This window comes from Macaca thibetana, chromosome 10 (genome assembly GCF_024542745.1).
Source record: "Macaca thibetana thibetana isolate TM-01 chromosome 10, ASM2454274v1, whole genome shotgun sequence".
Lineage (NCBI taxonomy): Eukaryota > Metazoa > Chordata > Mammalia > Primates > Cercopithecidae > Macaca > Macaca thibetana.
Window position 1 is genome coordinate 35,567,914 of NC_065587.1, and position 23,191 is coordinate 35,591,104.

The 23,191-nt window shown below is 57.0% G+C and overlaps 1 protein-coding gene across 3 annotated transcripts in view; it reads right to left on the bottom strand.

Moving 5' to 3' along the window:
* Positions 1–23,191, bottom strand: part of MYT1 (myelin transcription factor 1) — a 79,725-nt gene that overhangs the window by 12,638 nt on the left and 43,896 nt on the right. The window contains exons 8-18 of one of the 3 annotated variants that reach the window (XM_050746044.1): positions 23,057–23,191; positions 19,866–19,956; positions 18,478–18,591; positions 13,428–13,642; positions 11,643–11,767; positions 10,091–10,360; positions 8,210–8,364; positions 7,098–7,160; positions 6,913–6,981; positions 2,827–2,889; positions 2,337–2,420 (exon numbers count right to left, since the gene is read on the bottom strand). In XM_050746044.1, coding sequence (XP_050602001.1) covers positions 2,337–2,420; positions 2,827–2,889; positions 6,913–6,981; positions 7,098–7,160; positions 8,210–8,364; positions 10,091–10,360; positions 11,643–11,767; positions 13,428–13,642; positions 18,478–18,591; positions 19,866–19,956; positions 23,057–23,191 — 1,384 coding nt within the window. Of the gene's footprint in view, positions 1–2,336; positions 2,421–2,826; positions 2,890–6,912; positions 6,982–7,097; positions 7,161–8,209; positions 8,365–10,090; positions 10,361–11,642; positions 11,849–13,427; positions 13,643–18,477; positions 18,592–19,865; positions 19,957–23,056 lie in introns of all 3 variants that reach the window. The other 2 variants (XM_050746042.1, XM_050746043.1) reach the window with 2 other exon arrangements.

The following is a 23,191-nucleotide window of genomic DNA, read 5'->3' on the forward strand; positions in this document are numbered from 1 at the left end:
TCAAATTCCTGACCTCAGGTGATCTGCCCACCTCGGCCTCCCAAAGTGCTGGGATTACAGGCATGAGCCACAGCACCTGGCCCAAATCTGAATTATTTTTACTCCCTTTCTTGCAAAACACTAGTCCCCTTCATCAAAGGAAACTGTTTTTGTTCCCCTGGGTCACATACATGGAGAGGATTTCAGATTTCAGGTATGTTCTCTTTCTCACAACACCATGTGTGGAGACTTTCAAGCCGTCAGGGACGTCATGTTTGAAACGTGCTGGGGCAGGGGTGCGGGCACTGAGCTGGTGAGGCCTCTGTGCTTCTTGGGTGAGCTAGTGTTTCCTGTCACGTATTGGGGGGCAGAAGCCGTGTGTGCCAGTGACATGAGAAACACGGCCAGGACCAGGAACCAGAGGTGCATTTCATTTGTCGGGTGTCTGTGTGGCCAGGGGCAGCGTGGGCTCCCCTCTAGGGACAATGGGCAGGGCAGGGGACATTCGCCTCTTGACTCCCATGGTGGCGCCTCCGAAGGACTTTTATGACCAGTTATAAAGCTGTGGCAAAGGGATTTACCACCAAGTGCCTGATGTGACTCAGTTTTAAATAGTGCAGGCATGAGATGTCATAAAAAGGACTTGCTCCACCAGGCTCTCCCGATCACAGCTCACGCACGCTGACAAAATCCCGTCCCTCAGCAAGACCTGACACATCCATTCGAGTTTCTGCTTCGATCTGCATCTGTTTAAAGACGTTAGGCAATTATAAATGCAGTTAAAGTTTATGGCTGGGGAGGCAAACCCCGTAAAACAGAGGCGTTAAGTGGTCAGGTTCCCTCTGCCATGGGGCCATTAGGAACTTCGTCTATCCTGCAAATGCTGAAATGTTTCTCAAAGTCGAGTCTCCACTTGGCTGCAGAACTCTTGTTTTTTTTAAAGCTAAGTTGACAGCACATTAGAAAGGAAAACCGTTTTTCCTGGTTAATTTGAAAAATGCTGATCTTGATTTTAGTCATCTGCAAATGCAGCACGATTCACTTGTAACATCCCTGCCAGCAGGATCCTTGCCAAATCCATAAAGGTGCTGCACTTATATGATCATATCAAATTCCTGGATTCTCAGGGGCGAAATGTTTTTCTCTGCACCTCAGCATTTAGTGTGCGGCCTTCATAGTACTAACGACCACAAATTTTGCATTGTTAATTTAGCATTCATTACAGTTTTATTATAAAAAATAAACAAACAAGCCACAGCCTATTACACCAAACAGCTGCTGGGGCCAGCCCTTCCGAAGGATGTGATGTTGGTCAGTTAGGTTCCTCCAGGGGCACAGCTGGAGCGAGCTACCAAGAGGGGCAACCCAATCTCGGACAAGTTGCCCCCTCCCCGGGGGTGAGGTCTGCCTGCCCTTGGCCCAGCAGGTAACACAATCAGGGCAACCTGTTTCCTGTGGACATAGTAGGGCCCTGTTCCGACCAAGCCAGCCCCAAGGCCCTGGGCAACAAAGTGTCCAGAGCCATCATTTCCACCGCTCACCTGCTGGGGAACCCACTGCCCATTTTGCCAGATGTCAGCTCTGAAAGTACCTCGGTCCTGGGCACATTGGCCAGTGGGCCACCCGGTTTGAGTCTGTGGCAAAGCATTGCCCCCACCTACAAGTGGGCAGTGCAGGGGACCCACCCCCTATTGGGAGAATAGGCTTGCAAGGACACAAACCCCCACTGAGTAAGACAACACAGAGGCAGGGTTCACCTGTCAGCCCCGCCCTGCCCCAGTGGGGAGAGCAACAGAGGAGATTCTGTTTGCCTCAAGGACTTTGGGTCACTTAAGGCCAAGGATGTCCTCTCCTTCACCCAACAGTGTCTGGTGTCCAGTTTAGATCCTCCCGGCTCTCTCAATCTACCAGCTCTCTGCATAGGTGTGTGGGTGGACGGACACATGGGATTCGAAGCTTCAACGTCTTTCTAACCACCCTCTTCTCCTTGACTTCTGCATCTCACCTTTCCTGCAGACAAAAGTCTGCAGGTTGCAAGGCCCTGGGGCCCACTCCCAGGTGGCCCTAACACATAGGTAGCAGGGTGCTCTGCCTCTCCCAGCCCCGTCAAATACTCCAGACCCGAGAAGCCCGGAGGCTCTGGCACCCATGCCCTCCATACGACACTCAGGGCTCACATCTTCATAGGTGCCAACGTGCAGTATGAGAGCTTCCATAAAAACGAAAGTTGGCATTGATCGGTTAGGTGACCCATTGTATTAATGAAAAGGGACTCTAGTAGGCATTTTTTACATTACAAAACACAGGAAAATCTCAATTCTGCAAAGCAATGAGGGAGCCAGCATGGCCCAACGTACTTCATCAGCTCGGGGTCCTCCTTGTCGTCCTTGGTGGGTGCCACCTTGACTCCACTTTTCTTTGCACGAGGGCAGCCGGACAAGCTGATTTTGAAAGAGGAAAAAAGGCCACCTTAGTGCTAGAACAGCGGCTTCTCACACCCGTTCATCTCATCCTCGCCCCTCACGCTCTGTGACCCCAGGTTGGGGTGGGAGAGAGTGAGGGCAACTGATGGGTCCATTGTAAGAAGCAGAATCCACAGACACCTTCGCACGAGGCAGCAGGGTCAGAAGGAGAAGCATTTCCATGAGCCCCTAACCCTGACACTTTGTCTTTTTATCTTACTGCAGAGGGCAATCTAATCAGGTTCTGGAAATGGCAACAATTCAGATTAAAGAGATGGAAATGGACTCCAGCGGTCAGCAACATTAGTGTCTTCCGGTCTTCATCTAAGGAAGAGATTCCCTACCCACCCCTGGGGCCCAGGACCTGAGGGCATGGCAGGCTCACCTCCGGTGTGAAGCGTAGTTCCCTGTGATATGGCCAGAGCCGTCGCAGCCAGGCGTGGGGCACCTGCAGAGGAAAGCACAACTGGAACCAGAGCCCGGGAAGACTGGAACCGGCCCAGAGCCCTGGGACTCCCAGAGGAAAGCCTTCCGGGCGCAGCCCTTGAGTGAGCCCACTCACATTCCCTTGTCCACAGAGGAACATCACTGATGTTCACCCCAGCTGCCTACTGCCAGCAACAGAGGTCTGATGAGATCGTCTCAGGGCTTCAGTACTTTGCTCCCCTGTCTCCCCAAGGGAGACCAGGAAGTCTGAGAGGACAGCAGCCAACTGCTGCTCCAGCATCGGTTTACACCCAGACACCAAACCTGGGCACTGGGACAGGCCTACAGGGTCCACAGCAGCCCAAGGACACGAAGGGCTCCCAGCTTGGACTTCTGTAGGGTCTAGGCTGCGCTAAAGGCATTCAGAGCATATCTGAGCCGTAACTTCAAGCATGAGTTCTCCAGATCCTAAGACCAGTTCATCTTCTTGGACGGGCTGGGAGCTTGCGCTCACAAAGGGTTGCCACTATGGGCTGGTAAATGAACAGAGGCTTTTTTGCACACCTGCTGCATAGCAGATGGCGCTGGCCATGCCAGGCCTGGCTGTTGTGTAGCGCGACTTCAGAGTTCACACAGCCAGTAGCTTACAGCAGACTAAGGAGAAGCACAAAAGTCCAACTTTATACACCCAAAACTATGTGATGAATGCATCACGTAAGGTGGTACAAAATTCCACTTTAATATTACAAGCACGAATGCTATTTTCTTCCGAATGTCCACTGAGGAAAAATATGTGAGTTCCTGCTGATGTTACAGTGGGAGGAGGTGACCTGATTGTGCGGGTAGATCCATCCCCCGTCAGGGCTGCTGTCTGTGCCTCACCCCTCACGAGCATCCTGACCCTGCAGGAGCCAGGCAAGAGTTCAGTGCTTGTGTCCAGATCACCTGCTACTCATGGGCACTTTGCTGTGGCGCTCAGACCCCAGGGAGGACGTCTCACTTTCCGGGCTGCCGGCCCTTCCTCACCGGAGTCTTCCACCAGCACATGTGACATCTGGCCACTGGGGCAGGACATCTCCTCGCTTAGAGGAAGATGCGGCCGGGCACAGCCTGGCACCCAAAGGGCTATGGCGGCACAGCAGGGCTGGCCCCACCTCTTGCAACCTTCTCTTCAGCCCCTAGGAGTTTTCTCGGGGTGCCCTCGTGGGGAGTCTCAGGTTCCTTCATCCTTGCCCTGTGGGCCACACGTTGGATACCTTGCTGGCCAGCCCAGCAAGGCCTGAAGATGGCCTGCCTCTCCTTCCTGGGTTGGTAGCTGTTCAAGTGGCCACGTGGGGCTCCAGCTCCTTGTCTCAGTGGCAGGAAAGCATCGGGTAGAGCTCCGGTTCAGTGCAGTGGGCAAGTGGCCACTCAGGTGCCAGAGTGACAGACCCACAGCAGCTCCAGGCCTCGACGGGGATAAGCACAGCATTGGGCTGTGAGTGGCATCAGCAGCAGGGCAGATACTCCCCGATGGCATCTGTGAGTGAGTCTCAGGTGGGGGTATAACTCCCAAGGGGCCGGCAGGTACCTAACACACAGGTGGGGCCGTCCTGCACTCCTCACTGAGGCCGGATTCAATGGCTTTTCTCAAGAGTTGTATCCAAGAGAGGAAAGTGCTCACATAGTCAGAAGAGCAGGTGTCCCCTCTGCATGCCCCTTATGGCCCTGTGGACCCCCAGGGTCAGCTGCAGGAATCTGGAGCCACGTCCACCCCTCCCACTGCCTGTTTCTGAGTGTCCCATCTGGGCAGAAGGGAGCACCATGTCTGAGGGACACCCTCTGCCTTGGCAATACACACCAGGTCTCACCTCTCTCAGCCCCATCCCTGTGCTGTGGACAGGCATTCTTCACTCTGCACAAAGCCTGTCATGCCCTGGCAGGTGTGTGTGGCTGTGGCCGGAGGCAACCATGTCCTCTCAGCCCTTGACCACATCAGACACATGGGAGGGAAGAGTGAACACCCTTGGGATTCACTTAAAACACAGAACACACATCATCCGACTGTCACTGCAGCCAGTTGTGGACAGGGAGGTCATGAAAGGAACCTCATTTTTCTCAAGGCCACCTTCACCCACGGCTGCCACAAGGCTGATCAGGAGGAGCCAGTGCCTGATGCCCCCTCACACAGGAGGTGGCAGAGAGCAAGGAGGTTGGTACACCAGGACACGTGGCGGGGCAGGACCACCATCGTCCCAAGCTCGTGCAGTGGTCGGAGGGAGGAGAGGAAGTGGCCTCCCATGGAAAGGCCCCTGGGGGAGAGTGGAGCTTCTGAAGGAGCCTGGAGGCCTTGGCTGCCTGCCCACACCTTGCCGACGCTGATGAGTGGTTCACTTTCACACAGGGGAGGCTTTTGGCCGTTATTTCTAAAGAAGTTTGGAGTTAAAGTTCTTCACAGGCTCTTAGTCTTAAAAAAGCACTAACTCTCCCAGACGGCCGTGTCTCCAGGCCGGAACCATGCCAAGCTCCTCTCATCCACCTGGGCATCCACTTAGCAGGACAGAAAGGACACGGTGACATTGGGGCCACTGGGTGCACGCAGCCACATTTCTTGCCCTTCAATTATTCAGCCCCTCAAATGGGAAACACCATGGGAACTAATCATAGAAAAGAAAGCAGAACTGGAAAAGGAAAAAGGAATGCAAGAAAGATGGCAAGAGAAGGAGAGAGGGAGAGAGGACAGTCCCAGAAGCTGCAGGACTGAGTGTTTCCTGGGTTTCTAGGACTAGACAAAGTGAGGGGCAGAATGAATGAATAAGCCAATGTGTGAATCGGCTGTGGTGATCTAAGCCTCAGAAATGCTTATGTTGAAGCTATTAACTTCCAGGAAGGAAACTGAGATGGTGCACCCCACCCTGTGGGAACTGAAGGGCCTGAGGACACACTCCTCCTGGCTGCTGGGGCCAGGGCAGCCTCCAGAGAGAAACAGAGACAAGGCTGCTGGTGGGGGCTCTGGGAGACTCAGAGCTTTCTGTCCAGCTCTGAGCCAGCTAAGGTCCCAGAAGCCTTCAGCAACTTCATTTCCTCATCTTAGAGGCACCAGTGCCCAGGATCCTGTCTGGCCCCAGAATGGAATGAGACGGGGTGTGTTGACCTGAATTCAGGGCCCCCACCACAGAGGCCTATGGGAGGGAGGGACACCCCTGGAGAGGGGTGCCCTGAGGAGACAAGAATGGGACCCCCTTCCTCCAAGGCTTCAACTCAACCCCGGTGCCCAGGAGGTGCTCCCCGTGGCTCAGGGTCACATAGGCTGTGGAGTCACAGCACAACTGGAGGCATGAAAACCAAAGGCAATAACAGTTCCTGACTCCAACCCCAAGAGGACACTGATACCTGGAAACCTCTGGGTGCTTGCGCCTGGCTGTGCGGGACGGTCAAGCAGGCTAGCTGGTGCCTGCAGGGCCTGCCCTGCCCATGTGTTAGGTAGGGGCAGGGAGGTGCAGAAGCAGAAACGGGTGAGCCCAGCAAACAGAAGGCATAAGCATGGAGGAAGGGCATCAGGGCCAAGGCAGAAGCAGCTGGAGCGTGACAGGAGAGGGGAGGACAAGGAGCTTTCTCTTCATCATCAGCGTTCAGTTCATTCAGCAAGAGCCGCACAGCCTGTGGCCTGCTGAGCCACGGCAGGGCTTACATTCCCTGGTCGGTTCTGGGCTTTCCCCAAATCTCTAGGGCAGTGAGAAGGCAGGCCCAGACAGCCCTGTCGGGGGTCTTCAGGAGAGGCTGGAGGGTGGGGAAGGGGGCAAGAGCAGCACAGGAGCCTGCAGCAGCCCTAGCACCCAGCGGAGAGGTGAACAGCAGAGCTCAGAGCAGGGGCACACAGGCAGAGCAGCCCCAGCCAAGCGGAATCGGCCGCTCCACGGCCCTGCCCCTCTGCCCGTCTCAGGAGAGCTAGGGCCAGCTGAGGCTTGGCACCTTGGAGAAGGCTGATTTTGGCAGGAGCCTCATGGAAGGAGAGCACAGCGAGGGTGCCGCCCCAGAGACAGGAGGTCAGGGAGCGCAAACATACTTGAGGTCAGCAGAGTGGGCAGCCATGAGGTTTCTGAGGCTCTTGTCAGCAAGAGGGCAACCAGAGAGGCTGAAAGAGAAGAGATGGGATATCGGGGTAAGCCACAGAGGGGAGCAGAGGAGGAGGAGAGGAGGAAGACCCACCAAGAAGCACCCAGGCCAGACAGACCCGAGCGGGAGACAAACCTGCGGTGGGAGGCATAGTTCCCAGTGATGTGGCCACTGCCGTCACAGCCAGGGGTGGGACAGCTGGACAAAGGAAAAAGAGTGTCAGGCCAGAGAGTGGTGTGTACCTGTCCCCCAGGCTAAGCCTGCTCTGCGAGGGCGACTGATGCCCACTCCTGGCCCGTGGCTCCTCCTCCCCTCAGTCCTTGGAGGACAGCCGGTGCCTCTCAGGCTGGAAGTTTCTCCCACACAACTTAACTCAAGAAGAAAAAGGAACCAAATTAAAGTTGAGCTTAAAGTTAAGGTGCGGGTGACACACATGTGCTGTGTGTGCCCGTGCATGTGCCCATGAATATTTAGGCAGGGAGCTCCTCCCTTTTCCAGGCCCTGAAGCAGCAAGGCCTTCCCTGGATCCAGCCACTCCCAGGAGGGCAAGCCACAGGTGTGAGGGTACAAGAGGGGTTCAGGGTGAGGAGAAGAGGGACCCCAGAAATGCACTCTGAGCACATGTGAGAGCTGGATCACCTGTGGAGCCGGTGCCAGGCACAGCCTCTCACAGTCCCCTAGGAGAGGTGGCTGGCAGTGAAGGCTGACCTGAAGGTCACTGACATCTGACCATTATCCATCAGCAACTTTGACTGTTCCAGCCCTGTGCGGAGCAGCTCAGACACACAGCATCTGGGCCAGCCAGCATGACAGAGTTGAGGGTGGTGAGCCCTAAAGCAGTACATTCCAGGCCTTGGCCACGGAGCCCTGGGCAGAACATGCCCAGCTGCGGCCTCAGGGAGAGGGCTGGGCCTCTGGTTGCCCCGAGGGCTTCCAGTGGAGCTCTCTGAGGAACTCTCCTCCACTCTGCCCCTGCTCTGCTCTGTCCTGCTTGGTGAGCTTGGCCAGGGAATTTCCTTGTTCTTAATCACTTTTAGAAGATTGCAGAAAAGCCCACCACAGTGCAGAGGTGTTGGGAAACCTCTGACTGCTCTGGTTCCTGTCGCAGGCTGCCCGGATCAAGGTGGTCAGGACAGGTCGGAGGAAGCCTGAACAGACCCACTCGTCACGGGTCAGGACCGGGGCCTGTTCCTCCCCAGGCCACAGAGGGTCTCCTAGGAGCTGTGCCAGCCAAAGCAGGGACTCACGTGAGCAGCTCCTTCTTTATGTCCTTGGAGAGAAACTTCAGCTTAAAGTTGGTCAGGGTGACTTCCCCCGGATACTTCCGCTCCTCAAAATTCTCTTCCGACACTTCCTGGTCATCTGCTTCAGAAGAAGCAAAAGAATGGGCTGCTGGCTCTGACTGCAAAAGACCAGCAGGGAGACGTTTTAACCGGCTGGCGGGGAGGCCTGGGCGCCCAACCCGGTGGGCGAGGGAGAGGAACCTTCAGGACAGTGCCTGGAGTCTCCTGTCTTCTGGATAAGGGAGGAAGACTTAACTCCCCAGCAAACACAGAAGACAACACGCCCAAGGGGCCGGATCCCTCCCCCACTTCAGCCAGAGCTCCTGGGTTGCCCCAGAAATTAGAAGGCCTGGTGCTGCCCAGTGTGGCAGCTCCTGACACCCTCCCTGGCCTCAGGTGCATGGGTCTCCTCCACCACGTCACTCCACAGTGTAAACATCAGGATACTGTCCCTTCAGAGCCAGGGATGGCACTCAACAGACAGTAGGCACTAAATAAGTGTTACTGAAATGCCATGAAGATGAGATGGCACAACGAGGGTAATAATATACAAATTACGATCATTGCAGTGGTCTTGAAACCACCTGGCCCGACACGCCCACCAGTGCGATGCCTTGACCATGGCAGGTACTTGATAAAGGCTTCAAACTGAATGCTGGGTATGGAGGCTCAGTGCTGTGGACACAGGTAAGCAGGGCACAGTCCCCCCCACGGAGGGGCCAGGGGTCCATGAAGGGTCAGAAGGCCAACATTCTGCAGGATGCTGTAACCAGAGCTCAAATTCCAGTCCTGACAAGCACTCGCATGTGTCCCAGGCAGGTGGCTCAGGCTCCTAGGGCCCAGGTGCCACTCTTTCAAACTTGAGATAACAGCAGTCCTTCACGGGTCTTTGGGGGTCAAATGAGGAAATGCCCTTGAAGCCCACGGCCCAGCATAAGAACAGTCTTCGGACAATCAGACCTTGTTGTGGGTTCCCAGGCTCCTCCTCTATAAAATGCGGCAACCTGAGGGTGGTGTGGGAGCCAGTGAGGAAGTCTGGCTCCCCACTGAGGCCGGATTATGGAGGGGCCTGATCCAGCCCGCACCCTTCATAGGGGCCTAGCCCCACCTCCCTCATTCCTCCTTGAGGGTCTGGCCCTGCTCCTTCCACAGGGACCCCTTCCACCTCCTGAGGGGCTTTAGGGGAGGGGAAGGAGAGGGAGAGAGAGAGGGGCCTGCTAGTCTCACACACGCCGCTGCTGCCACCTGGACCCTGGGCTGCCCTCAGAGCTGGACTTTTCTCTTCAGGACACACACCTCCTCGGGAAAAGCCCAGAATTAGCCTCTGAGGGCTCTTCTTTCACATGTTTTAAGGAATAACTAAAAAGGGAAGGATCCCCTGCTTCCCAGATCACAGTTCTAACAGCCACGCCAGGTTGGTCCTGGTCTCAGGGACCTGGCACCGCCCACCATGGGCGATCCTAAGCTCATGGTGGTGGGAGGCTCAAAACCCAAGAAACCTGAGCTTTTCCCCAGTCAACTCATGGGATCTGAAAGATGCCTTTCTCCTCCCCATGCCTCCAGAGTGCCCACGTTGGTACTGGCCGCCACGCTCCACGGGGGTGACAAGACCACCTCCTTCTTGACAGACAAGGGCACAGCATGGCCCTGCTGCTGAAAATCCCACCCAGAGGGTGGGCCCCTGAGTCCCAGCCGCTCAGAAGATGAAGGACCCTTCACGAAATGGGATGTCTCCCCCTGAGGCTCTGCCAGAACCTGTGAGGAGGAGCTTCCTTGAAAAGCCAACATTACAACAACCTCAGGCGGGGCAAGCAGCCTTCTGACTGCCCAGGCGCCTGCACCCACCTCCTCAGGCTCCTCCTCTCTCAGGCGGCTAGGCTTGGTGTAGTCCAGGGGCCGGTCCCACTCGTCCTGGCGGGAGGCCTGGCTGGACTGGGGAGAGGTCATGGAGCTGCTGGGGGCGCTGGTGCTGCTCTGGCGCTGGGAGGTGTCAGGAGACTTCACGCCGGGGCTGCTGCTGCAGCTGCTGCTGCTGGGGAAAGCCTGTTCTCGCTTGCGGTGTTTGTGCATGCTCAAGTCCAGGGTTCCATTCTCATCTACCTCAATATCCACAGACTGCAATTGCAAAGGGGAAATCTGTTAGCGATTGCAGCCCCTTCCCGTGTGTGCCTTCTGGTACATTTTAATCAAAGGTACAGAGTCCGGAACACTGGTTCCCATAGAAGGAAGCAGAACAACACGGATAGACAGGCAGCGAGAGCGGAAAAATCCAACTGCCATTTCCTGATTTCCCATGAAGGAGGCCCTGCAATTCCTCTTGCCCCCCAACAGCACAAAAACCAGTCCCTCAGGACATGTCATAAACACGGGTAGGACAAGGTCCTCTGAGCAAGGAGAGTGTGTCAGTAACCACAAGACTCTGCGGAAAACACGTGTGAACAGGGCACGTGCACTGCCCTGGACTCAGAAGGAGACACCTGGGAATGTGTGTGCACCACCCTCAGGCTCAGAGGGAGACACGTGGGCGCACCGTGTGTGCACAACCTCACAGTCAGAGGGGGAGACACGTGGGAACTTGTGCTCACAGCCCTCGGCCCCCCTTCGCTCAGCCTCACAGTCAGAGGGGGAGACACGTGGGAACTTGTGCTCACAGCCCTCGGCCCCCCTTCGCTCAGCCTCACAGTCAGAGGGGGTGACACGTGGGAACTTGTGCTCACAGCCCTCGGTCCCCCTTCGCTCAGCCTCACAGTCAGAGGGGGAGACACGTGGGAACTTGTGCTCACAGCCCTCGGTCCCCCTTCGCTCAGCCTCACAGTCAGAGGGGGAGACACGTGGGAACTTGTGCTCACAGCCCTCGGCCCCCCTTCGCTCAGCCTCACAGTCAGAGGGGGAGACACATGGGAACTTGTGCTCACAGCCCTGGGTCCCCCTTCGCTCAGCCTCACAGTCAGAGGGGGAGACACGTGGGAACTTGTGCTCACAGCCCTCGGCCCCCCTTCGCTCAGCCTCACAGTCAGAGGGGGTGACACGTGGGAACTTGTGCTCACAGCCCTCGGTCCCCCTTCGCTCAGCCTCACAGTCAGAGGGGGAGACACGTGGGAACTTGTGCTCACAGCCCTGGGTCCCCCTTCGCTCAGCCTCACAGTCAGAGGGGGAGACACGTGGGAACTTGTGCTCACAGCCCTCGGTCCCCCTTCACTCAGTACACCAGGTTCTCTTGGTGGACCCATCCAAGCTCTGTGGTCCTTGGGGCCATGGCCAGGAGGGAGAAAAAGTAAAGAATGAGAATTGCCAGCTAGACAGGAGCCATTCCTAGAGACATTTTGTGCGGACAGCAGGTGGGCCTGACTGCAAATTCCACCAACTCACCCCTCCCAAGAAAGGCGGACGCACTGACCTTGCTGGGGAGGTCCTGTGGCTTCGTGCTGAGGTTCTCAGGCATCTCCCAGCAGCGTGTGGAGAGGTTCAGGATGGCAGTGGCAGCCATGTGTGCAGCCTCGGCATCGTGTGAGCAGTCAAAGCCTGCAGAAGAGGATGAAGTGCTCCTCACATAACTACTGGAGGGGCTGTGCCTGGGGGAAGAGGCCTTTGGGAAAGGTTTGGCTGCAAAAAGGGAACAACACCAGGCTGATACACAACTGGAAAAGAGGCAGCAATGCAGACAAGTCAGTGGGGAGGGGGGACTTTGGGAGCGATTCGAGGGCCCAGGGCACAGCTATGTTGACGTGGGCCAGGGGCTTGGCCACCCATCCCAGTCCCATGTCCTCACACACCTCATTCCCACCCACCCTCCTCTAGGGGACTGAGGAGACAATCTCGTTTCTGGCTCAGTGAAAATTTGGGCGAAAAGAATAAAAGCCTCCAAGACATTCCAGCAGCCCTGATACTTCAAACAAAAATAACTTGTCTATCAGAAACGGAAGCATTCTGTAAATAGGATGAGTGTGCCGTATCGCCCAAACAGGAAAATTCTGTGACATCATCTCAAAAGGGTGTACCCATATTTAGGCTGACTTGGTGTCCCCAGTAACCATCACTGCCTCAAAAAAGTAACATTACTGCTCAAATGAACATGGCGAATGAAGGCACGGAATGTTATCTTTTCTAGTAATTGTACTGTCGCCGCAAAATCACTCTCATGCACGATGTTCTCAGCAATCACGATGTCACCAGTATATCCAGAAAGGTCTAGATATATTGGAAAGCTGATCGTGTGGTCCCCTCTCCACTGGTACCGTTGCCTTCCCTCATCCAAGCAGGCGTGTGTGCCCGGAGGCAGGAAGTCCTCCACCCTAACGAGCAGGCTCTGCCAAAGTTAGGAGGAGAGGCTCACACCCCACTGGGGCTGCCGGAGTTGGGAGGAGAGGCTCACACCCCACTGGGGCTGCAGCAATCAGTGCTTATATTATTCTCATGTAGGAAACCCGTCACTGTCACGTTTCGGGCTGACAGCATCTGCCACAAAACGCCCCTCCCAGCCTCGTGTGCACCGAATGCTTTTCCATTCCACATGCATTTCGGGGCTAATGAGCTTATTCCACAAACTAGGACGTAAGTGACAAGACAAGACAGAAAGGATTGTTCTGAAAGATTTGTAGGAATGATTTTTGTCAGTACAATTACCCAGAAAATTTGTCACTAATGTCACAAATAACACATTGTATCCAGTAAGACGGTCCCCACCAGGAGACCAATGGCTTCCCGCCAGGGCACTGGGCCCAGCCCCGCAGTCATCTGGCCCCACCCAGCCCACAGCCTGACCCTCCCCAGAGGCAGTGCTGGGAAATGGACGCCCGGCTGCATTGGGATTAAACAGGTAGCACGAGGACAGTGGGGAGAGTGGGGTCTCCCAGGGTGAACCACGTTAGTGGAGTTGCTCTGAAGTCTTTGGACACACACACTCATAACGGATCTGGGTTTTGTTTCACAAATAATTAGGAGACACATAAATGTTAATGGTGAACATGAAGGTGGCAGCAGGAGTGAGATGTAGGCCCCAAGAAAGCCACCACAGTGCCCACTGGGACAGCTAAGACCTGCAGCCTGCATCGTGGTCCCCTCACGAGGGTAGAGAGTCCCTCCCTAGGAGCTCCTTGAGACGGTCCCTCCTCCACTGCCCCTTGAATCCTGCCCTCCCAGGAGCGACACGGAAGAGAAACAACGACAATTCTCCCCAACTTACATTGAAAGGCTTTAGGTGAGGTTTCGCTGGTCTGAATCTTTGGGGCAAGCATGCGTTTGCCAAAAACCTGAGCATCGAAACTTGCGTAGTCAAAGGTGACCTTGGAGAACTTCTCCAGCTCCTTGGCCAAGTTGGCCCTGGGCGTGGTAGGGGCCACGTTGGGCCGGTAGCTCCCATATGGAGGGACCTCGAGCTGCTTCACGAAGCACATAGGCCTGGGGTGCAGTACAGGGATGCACAGCCAGTGAGATGGGACCCGGGGATGCCATGCCGCCCTCCCCAACCCCAATCCACAGCCCAGGCAGGGGCCTCACAGCGTCTGGTGAGGAAGGAGACTCGGGGAGATACTCCCCCTGCATATTCCACCATTAAAGCTGGGCAGTTCCACCTCCCAGGGCCAAGGGCTCCCAGAGCAGGCCCATGAAGAATTGCCTGCAGGAAGGAAGCAATAGGGCCCTCAAATAATCAATGCCTGTCCGGCTGACAGCATCAGCTAGAGGAGGGCCCGAGATTTTCCCCAGAACGTAGGAGAGCAGGTTTCAAACAGCTCAGCTACAACTGGAGTGAGTACCGGGCAGAGGGCAAACAGTAGCATAGCCCAGGACCACAGCAAGACACTCCAAGGCAGAATAAGCCAAAACTCCCCAGCAAGGAGGAAGTTGAGGAATCTACAGGAGACACTAGTTGTATCAGGTGCATTTCTGAGGAGTGGTCTCAGGGCCAGGCCCGACCCTTCTTCGTTCAGCCAGGGACTCAGCCCTCAGCTGCCCTCTTCTTAAAGCTCTGTTGAGGTGAACCCTCAAGAACTGCTGGAAGCGTTAATAACAGACACGGAAAAGCTACTGTGAGCACTCAGTTCACTGCCACTAATGCTCTTGGAAGACTTCAGGATTTTACATGCACAAAAGATGGCATGAAGAAACTGGCATAGAAGGCACAGGAGGCAGGAAGACCGGTGGTAGACGCCGGTGACCACACAGGCACAGAGGGGTTTCTGAACCTGGCAGCTCAGAGAAGAGGAGGTCCCAGCAAGCAGCCATGGCTTTCTTTGCTCCTGTCTGGACCAAGCAGTGACTTCAGTCTGGAAAATGTGCAATCGGTGGAATTAAGGAGCTGGCAATGACAGCCTCTAAGGTGCTGGGTGCTACGAGAACTTAAGTGTGGACTAAGAACAGAGCCCAGCACAGAGGACCGCCAGGCCAGTGCTGCGACTGTGACCAGCTCTGATGGGCCTGGAAGAACTGAACACTACCGGGACCTGGATGCGTTCTCCTTCTCCAAGAAGGGTGGGAGCCACAGGATGGACCCTGGCCCCAGTGGCAGATAGAAGAGTTACAAGAGTGAGGCCAGGAGGGAAAAAACTAACTTTAAACTTAACATTGGGTCAGGTGTGGTGGCTTATGTCTATAATCCAAGCACTTTGGGAGGCCAAGGCAGGTCTCTTGAAGCCAACAGTAAGAAACCAGCTTAGGCAACGTAGTGAGACCCTCTCTACAAAAAAAATTACACGAAAAAATAGCCAGGCATGGTGGCGCACCTGTACTCCCAGCTACTCAGGAGGCTGAGGTGGGAGGATCACTTGAGACCAGGAGTTTGAGGTTACAGTGAGTTATGATTGAAACCACTGCAGTCCAGCCTGAGCAACAGAGTGAGACTCTGTCACTAGAAATAATAATAATAATAAAGTTAACATTGGTACCACTGTCGATGGCTTCCTTGGCGAAGGCTTCAGTCAGAATCTGTGCACTTATTGTCCGCAATGCCAACAAAGCTTGGCAAAGCCTGTCCTCACACCCCAAAGTTCGACAACCAGAAATGTGGGCTAGACAGAATCAACAGAGCCTGATGGGAGGCCTCCTGCACCCTAGCCACAGTCTCTAGCGTTCAGTGAGTGTTCACAGGGGCTGAGGGCGGCAGAGTCACTTGAGCCTCATGAGTGCCTTAGTTTGTTGTCCTACTTTTATAAGCAAACAAACTGAGGTCATAGTCCCAGGGAGCGCAGTCTCCGAAGTTGGAACCTGTTTGACACCCCTGCCTGGCCTCACACGGGGGCCAAATCTGTGGTTTGACATTTTATCGGTGATTTAGATCAAAGAGGGAAAGGATTGAATTAGGAACTGACAGGAAGCTGGAGGGAGCAGCAAATAAGATAGAGGAAAAACATCTTCAAACCATTGTGAGAGCCAGCTGGTGGAAAAGCAGCCTGCTAGGACCTACAGGGCTGAAGGTGCCTGTGTGTGGGCTGGCAAGCATGCCCATAGAGCAGGAAGGCGAGTCTCTGTCCTCGGCCCAGAGATCCCCCGTGTGGGAATCGCACCTTCAGAGGAACCCTCTGGAGCAGGCCAGGGAAGGGCCTGGGTATGACACAGCCAAGGTGAGCAGCCAAGATCATCTGGCTGGGACTTTTCCAGTTACGTGCCAGGAAGGGCTGGGGTCAGGTGGGCCCCGAAAGGAGGCGGACAGTGGAAGGGGCTATGCAGTCATTCACACTCACCCCAGCCGGGGTCTCCTACACTCTTGTTTGGTGAGAAAGATATGGAACAGGGGTCTGAGAGCTGGGGAGGAGGATGTGTGAGTTCTAGTTCCTCAGGAAATGGGGGAGTCTGAGAGCTGGGGAGGAGGAGCGTGTGAGTTCTAGTTCCTCAGGAAATGGGAGAGCAGTGTGTCTGCAGGTGAAGACAGGAGCAGTGGAAGGTGTCCTCTTCAACAGTGGGTACCACGGTCCAAGGACTCAGCCCCACAGAGGAGAGACTCTGAAGCCAGGCAGGATGGGCAGGGTGGCCTTGGGCAACTCTCTGAGCCTCTGGCCTTATCTGTGGCACTTACTTCTTAGAGCCACATGGAAGGAGGGGACACTAATGGGATGCATTCTGAAAGATCCTTAGTGATGAAAGCCAAATCTACACGTGCACACACACACGGACTCACACGCACATGTAAACATACTGGCACATATGCAAACACAAACAGGCGTGTGAACAGGCACACACACGCTCCACACGCTCACACACACCTACTGCAATCTCAGAACCTCAGGGGCCACAAAGCACTCGGGGGAGCAAAGCCTGCACCCACCCCCCCTCCTTGACTTGGGGTCTATCCCTGGGGTCGGGGAGGGACAGGCAGGATGGCCAAGGGTTAGTGGCTCATGGTGCTTCCTGGACGTCCGTGGTCCTCGGCTGGTGCAGTCTACTCCCTCCAGACAGGACCAGCATCTCCATAAATGAATTCCCAAGGAGCCTCAAGTGGTCACATCAGACGACTCTGAGGAGGCAGAGCACCATGTCCAGGGCAGAGGCAGCTGTGCGGGAGTTTGTGCTTTGGCTGAGGCACTGGCGAACGTGGCAGACATGAGACTCTGTCCTGTGTGGCCCCAAAACTGCCCCACAGTCCTGCTCCTGGGCGGCCCGGGGCATGTGCACATTCCTGCACGTGCCGTCACACACACATGCAGTCACACACATGCAGGCACACACATGCACTCACACACATGCACTCACACCCATGCACTCACACACATACACTCACAAGCACTCACATGTACTCACACATGTGCACTCACACACACGCACTCACACACGTGCACTCACACACACGCACTCACACACGTGCACTCACACACACGCACTCACACACGTGCACTCACACACGTGCACTCACACACGTGCACTCACACCCATGCACTCACACACATACACTCACAAGCACTCACATGTACTCACACATGTGCACTCACACACATGTACTCACGTGCACTCACACACACGCACTCACACACGTGCACTCACACACACGCACTCACACACGTGCACTCACACACTCGCACTCACACACGTGCACTCACACACATGCACTTGCATGCACTCACACCCACGCACGCACACACGTACACTCACACACATGCACTCACACACGTACACTCACAAGCACACATGCACTTGCACACATGCACTCACAAGCACACCCATGTACTCACACACGTACACTCACACACATGCACTCACACACGTGCACACACATGCACTTTCATGCACTCACACCCGTGCACTCACACATGTACTCACAAGCACTCACACATATGCACTCACACACGTGCACTCACACACGTGCACTCACACGCACTCACACACGTGCATTCACACATGTACACTCACAAGCATTCACACACGTACACTCACACGTGTGCACTCACACGTACACTCACACGTACACTCACGCACACTCACGCACACACATGCGCACTCACACCCATGCACTCACACACGTGCACTCACACACGTACACTCACAAGCACTCACACGCACTCACACACATGGACTCACACACGTGCACTCACACATGTACACAAGCACTCATGCACTCACACCATTCACTCACACATGTACGCCCGCACACGTGCACTCACACATGTACACTCACACGTGCACGCACATACACTCACACACGCACTCACACACATACACTCACACGCATACGTGTGCACTCACGTACATTCCCAAGCACTCACGTGCACTCACACACATGCACTCACACACGTGCTCACACACGTACACCCACACCTGTGCACTCATGCACTCACACACGTACACTCGCACTCACACACGTGTGCTCACACATGTGCACTCACACACGTACATTCCCAAGCACTCACACATGTGCACTCACACACATGCACTCATACATGTACACTCTCAAGCACACACAGGCACTCATGTACACTCACAGACACTGACACACGTGCACTCACACACGTACACTCACAGGCACTGACACACGTGCACTCACACACACAAGTGCTCGCACACGTGCACTCACATGCACTCACACACGTGCACTCACACACGTACTCACAACCACTCACACACGTACACTCACAACCACTCACACACGTGCACTCACACACACGCACTCACATGCACTCACACACATGCACTCACAAGCACTCACACGTGCACTCACACATGTGCACACACAGCCTGCAGGAGACTAAGAAGCCCCCTGCAGGCATTTAGGAGGCAGCGTCTTCAGTTCTGCGGCTCATCTCACTCACCTGAGGATCCGATCAGAATTGGAGCTGCTCTTGGAAGGATCTCCTGTCTGCGGCTGCTGCTTCTCATGGGATTTGGCTAATTTTTCGGCGGCAGCAATGGGACACCCAGACAAACTAGAGGAAGGAAGAGGAGGGATATCTGAGCCTCCCCCTCCACGCCTGTCCTGTCCTGGGTGACTGCGTGTGTGGGCGTCTCACGGCAAGGTCATTCAGATGGGAGAACTCCAGGTGTGCAAGAAGCCAGAGCCGGGAATAATCCTGTCATTCTGCAGGGCAGGGGTTTTCTCTCTGACTCTGTTCTTGAGCCCTCAAAGTACAAGCTGCCTAGTCGGTTTCTGTTTTGGAACATTCTATGCCAATGACACACAAAGATGAAATATACCCTAAAGGCCTTGAAAGCTCTGGGCGAGGCTGCCCCCCCTGCATGGGTCCGGTGGCTGGCTTTCCCCTCCCCGCGTCCTCTCCCTTCCCAGCTTCCAGGGCTGGGTTCTGCAGCCATCTCTGGCTCTTGTTCTGTTAGCTGCCCTGGGCAGCCCAGGGCCCCACTTGGACCACAACCTGGGCACTGACCCTGGATGACTCAGGCCCAGGTAAGCCTAAGACACGGAGGCAGTCGCTTCCTCTGTCAGAATTAAGTCAACTGTGAGCGCCAGCGCCAGTCCCGCAGCCAGCCCGGGAGGTGACGTGAGGGGGAATTGGCCTCTCTTCAAATGAAGTGACCTCAAAAGCTCTGGCAGTCCCTTCAGCTGAGCGTATGCTGGGGCAAAGGCATATCCCACCAAGGCCATGGCCACCCATGACACTTTGGGTAAGGCTGGGGGAGTAGACCCCCTTGCCATAGAAGACGCGTCAACAACTACACCTCGAGGGCGGTTGGGAAGCTTCACTTCCACCTGGGCCTCAGAACTGCCACAAAGCAGCCCAGAGTACAGTCCTGGCCTGCCGAGGTTACTGTTCCTGTCCGCCCTTTCCACGCAGGAGCAAGAGCCAGTGTGCAGAGGCTTTCTGACTGTGGGCAGGACACAAGCATTCACCTGGCTCTCCACACGGTCATCGTACCTCTCTTCACAGAGGGTGCATTGCTCACTCCTCCACAGGCCGCCCCCTGATCTCTTGAGACCCCCAGCTCATAGGAGTCAAGGCAGCAACCCCACGAGGTGACTGCACCTCCAGTTGCTGCTCTGCCCAAAGGGCCCTCACAGCCCAGGTGTGCCCTGACCTTATACCCACTCCTGAGGGCAGCAGGCAGGGAGAAGGGCAGCCCACAGGGCCAGAGCCCCGTCCCAGGTCACGGGCCCAAGGCCCAGACCGGGACACACAGGTCTAACCCAGGTGCCCTCCCGCACATGGGCCCCCCGGCCCCACCCTGGCCCAGTTCAGTCCAGTACCTTCTGTGTGTGTTGCGGTTGCTGTTCACGTGGCCCTGGCCTGTGCAGCCGGGCGTGGGGCACTTCAGCACGTTCTCATGCATGGCTAAGACTGTAAGAGAAGCGGGGACGGAGGAGCCAAGGCTGTCAGAGAATCTGGGGAGCACCAGCTGAGTGGGGAGCACAGGCTGAGGAGGAGGCAGGAGCCCTGTCCCAAGGCTGCTGCTTGCTGGGCGGTTGGGGGACACAGCAATTTAGGGCAGCAACGCAGGGCAGCTCCAGCCCCCAAGAGCCTGCAGACGTAACCACCCACCTCAGTGTGATCAGGGCACACCCCCCCCACCACTGTGGTCCCTCCCTAACCCCCCACCCTCAGTGTGATCAGGACACGCCCCCCCCACCACTGTGGTCCCTCCCTAACCCCCCACCCTCAGCGTGATCAGGACACGCCCTCCCCACCACTGTGGTCCCCCCCTAACCCCCCACCCTCAGCGTGATCAGGGCACGCCCCCCCCACCCTCAGTGTGATCAGGGCATGCCCCCCGCACCCTCAGTGTGATCAGGGCATGCCCCCCGCACCCTCAGTGTGATCAGGGCACGCACTCCCCCACCCTCAGTGTGATCAGGGCACGCCCCCCACCCTCAGTGTGATCAGGGCACACCCCCCACCACCACTGTGGTCCCTCCCTAACCCCCCACCTCAGTGTGATCAGGGCACGCCCCCCACCCTCAGTGTGATCAGGGCACACCCCCCCCCACCACCACTGTGGTCCCTCCCTAACCCCCCACCTCAGTGTGATCAGGGCACGCCCCCCCACCCTCAGTGTGATCAGGGCATGCACCCCCCCACCCTCAGTGTGATCAGGGCACGCCCCCCCCACCCTCAGTGTGATCAGGGCATCAGGGCACGCCCCCCCCACCCTCAGTGTGATCAGGGCACGATCAGGGCACCCCCCCCCCACCCTCAGTGTGATCAGGGCACGCCCCCCCCACCCTCAGTGTGATCAGGGCACGCCCCCCCCCCACCCTCAGTGTGATCAGGGCACGCCCCCCCCACCCTCAGTGTGATCAGGGCACGCCCCCCCCCCCACCCTCAGTGTGATCAGGGCACGCCCCCCCCCCCCCACCCTCAGTGTGATCAGGGCACGCCCCCCCCACCCTCAGTGTGATCAGGGCACGGCCGGCCCCCCCACCCTCAGTGTGATCAGGGCACGGCCCCCCCACCCTCAGTGTGATCAGGGCACAACCCCCCCACCCTCAGTGTGATCCACACCCCCCCACCACTGTGGTCCCTCCCTAACCCCCCACCTCAGTGTGATCAGGGCACGCCCCCCACCCTCAGTGTGATCAGGGCACACCCCCCACCACCACTATGGTCCCTCCCTAACCCCCCACCTCAGTGTGATCAGGGCACGCCCCCCACCCTCAGTGTGATCAGGGCACGCCCCCCCCCCCACCCTCAGTGTGATCAGGGCACGCCCCCCCCCCACCCTCAGTGTGATCAGGGCACGCCCCCCCCACCCTCAGTGTGATCAGGGCACACCCCCCCCACCCTCAGTGTGATCAGGGCACACCCCCCACCACCACTGTGGTCCCTCCCCCTAACCCCCCACCTCAGTGTGATCAGGGCACGCCCCCCCCCACCCTCAGTGTGATCAGGGCACGCCCCCCCCACCCTCAGTGTGATCAGGGCACCCCCCCCCACCCTCAGTGTGATCAGGGCACGCCCCCCCCACCCTCAGTGTGATCAGGGCACACCCCCCCCACCCTCAGTGTGATCAGGGCACACCCCCCACCACCACTGTGGTCCCTCCCTAACCCCCCACCTCAGTGTGATCAGGGCACGCCCCCCCCACCCTCAGTGTGATCAGGGCACACCCCCCACCACCCTGTGGTCCCTCCCTAACCCCCCACCTCAGTGTGATCAGGGCACACCCCCCACCACCCTGTGGTCCCTCCCTACCCCCCCCACCTCAGTGTGATCAGGGCACGCCCCCCCCACCCTCAGTGTGATCAGGGCACGCCCCCCCCACCCTCAGTGTGATCAGGGCACACCCCCCACCACCACTGTGGTCCCTCCCTAACCCCCCACCTCAGTGTGATCAGGGCACGCCCCCCACCCTCAGTGTGATCAGGGCACACCCCCCCCACCCTCAGTGTGATCAGGGCATGCCCCCCCCCCCACCCTCAGTGTGATCAGGGCACGCCCCCCCCACCCTCAGTGTGATCAGGGCATGCCCCCCCCCACCCTCAGTGTGATCAGGGCACTCCCCCCCCCCACCTCAGTGTGATCAGGGCACACCCCCCACCACCAGTGTGTGGTCCCTCCCTAACCCCCCACCCTCAGTGTGATCAGGGCACGCCCCCCCCCACCCTCAGTGTGATCAGGGCACGCCCCCCACCACCACTGTGGTCCCTCCCTAACCCCCCCACCCTCAGTGTGATCAGGGCACGCCCCCCCACCACCACTGTGGTCCCTCCCTAACCCCCCACCCTCAGTGTGATCAGGGCACGCCCCCCCCACCCTCAGTGTGATCAGGGCACGCCCCCCACCACCACTGTGGTCCCTCCCTAACCCCCCACCCTCAGTGTGATCAGGGCACGCCCCCCACCACCACTGTGGTCCCTCCCTAACCCCCCACCTCAGTGTGATCAGGGCACGCCCCCCCACCTCAGTGTGATCAGGGCACGCCCCCCCCACCCTCAGTGTGATCAGGGCACACCCCCCACCACCACTGTGGTCCCTCCCTCCTGCGGCAGAAACCAGACTCAGCTTTAAAACCTCTCATTCTGTGGTTTGCTCCTTTAAATTTAATTTTCACAATTACTGCTTCTAGCCTAAAAATTAGAAGAAGTATTTGCTTCCCAAGCCTTCGGAGCACAGAGGTTGCTGCAAGAAGAGCTCTCCCTTCCCAGCGTGGCTGGCACTGGCCTGTCCCCTCCCATCGATCTGTGACTGCGGGCTCTGACCCCGACTGGCGTCTCTAGGTAGACAAATGGGCTGGTTGCAGGGCCCCAGCCTCAAAGGGCTCAAGTTTGGGCTAAGGCCGTTTGTGGGGGGAGGCGGGGAGATGTAAGGATGAGCATCTGGACAAACCAAAGGGGCAGGTTATGGCCCTGGGCAGGCCACGCCTCCCCATAGACACCACCCAAACACCACCGAGGCAGCCTGAGCTTCGGAGTTAGGGCTAACGCTGCACAGAGCTACTCACTCTCTGGGGGGATCCTATCCTTGTGGGGACAGCCAGAAAGGCTGCGGTGGTGAGGGTACAACCCGGTAACGTGGCCAGTGCCATCACAGCCTGGTGTTGGACACTTGATCTCACGCTTCTCAGCTCTTGAAGGAT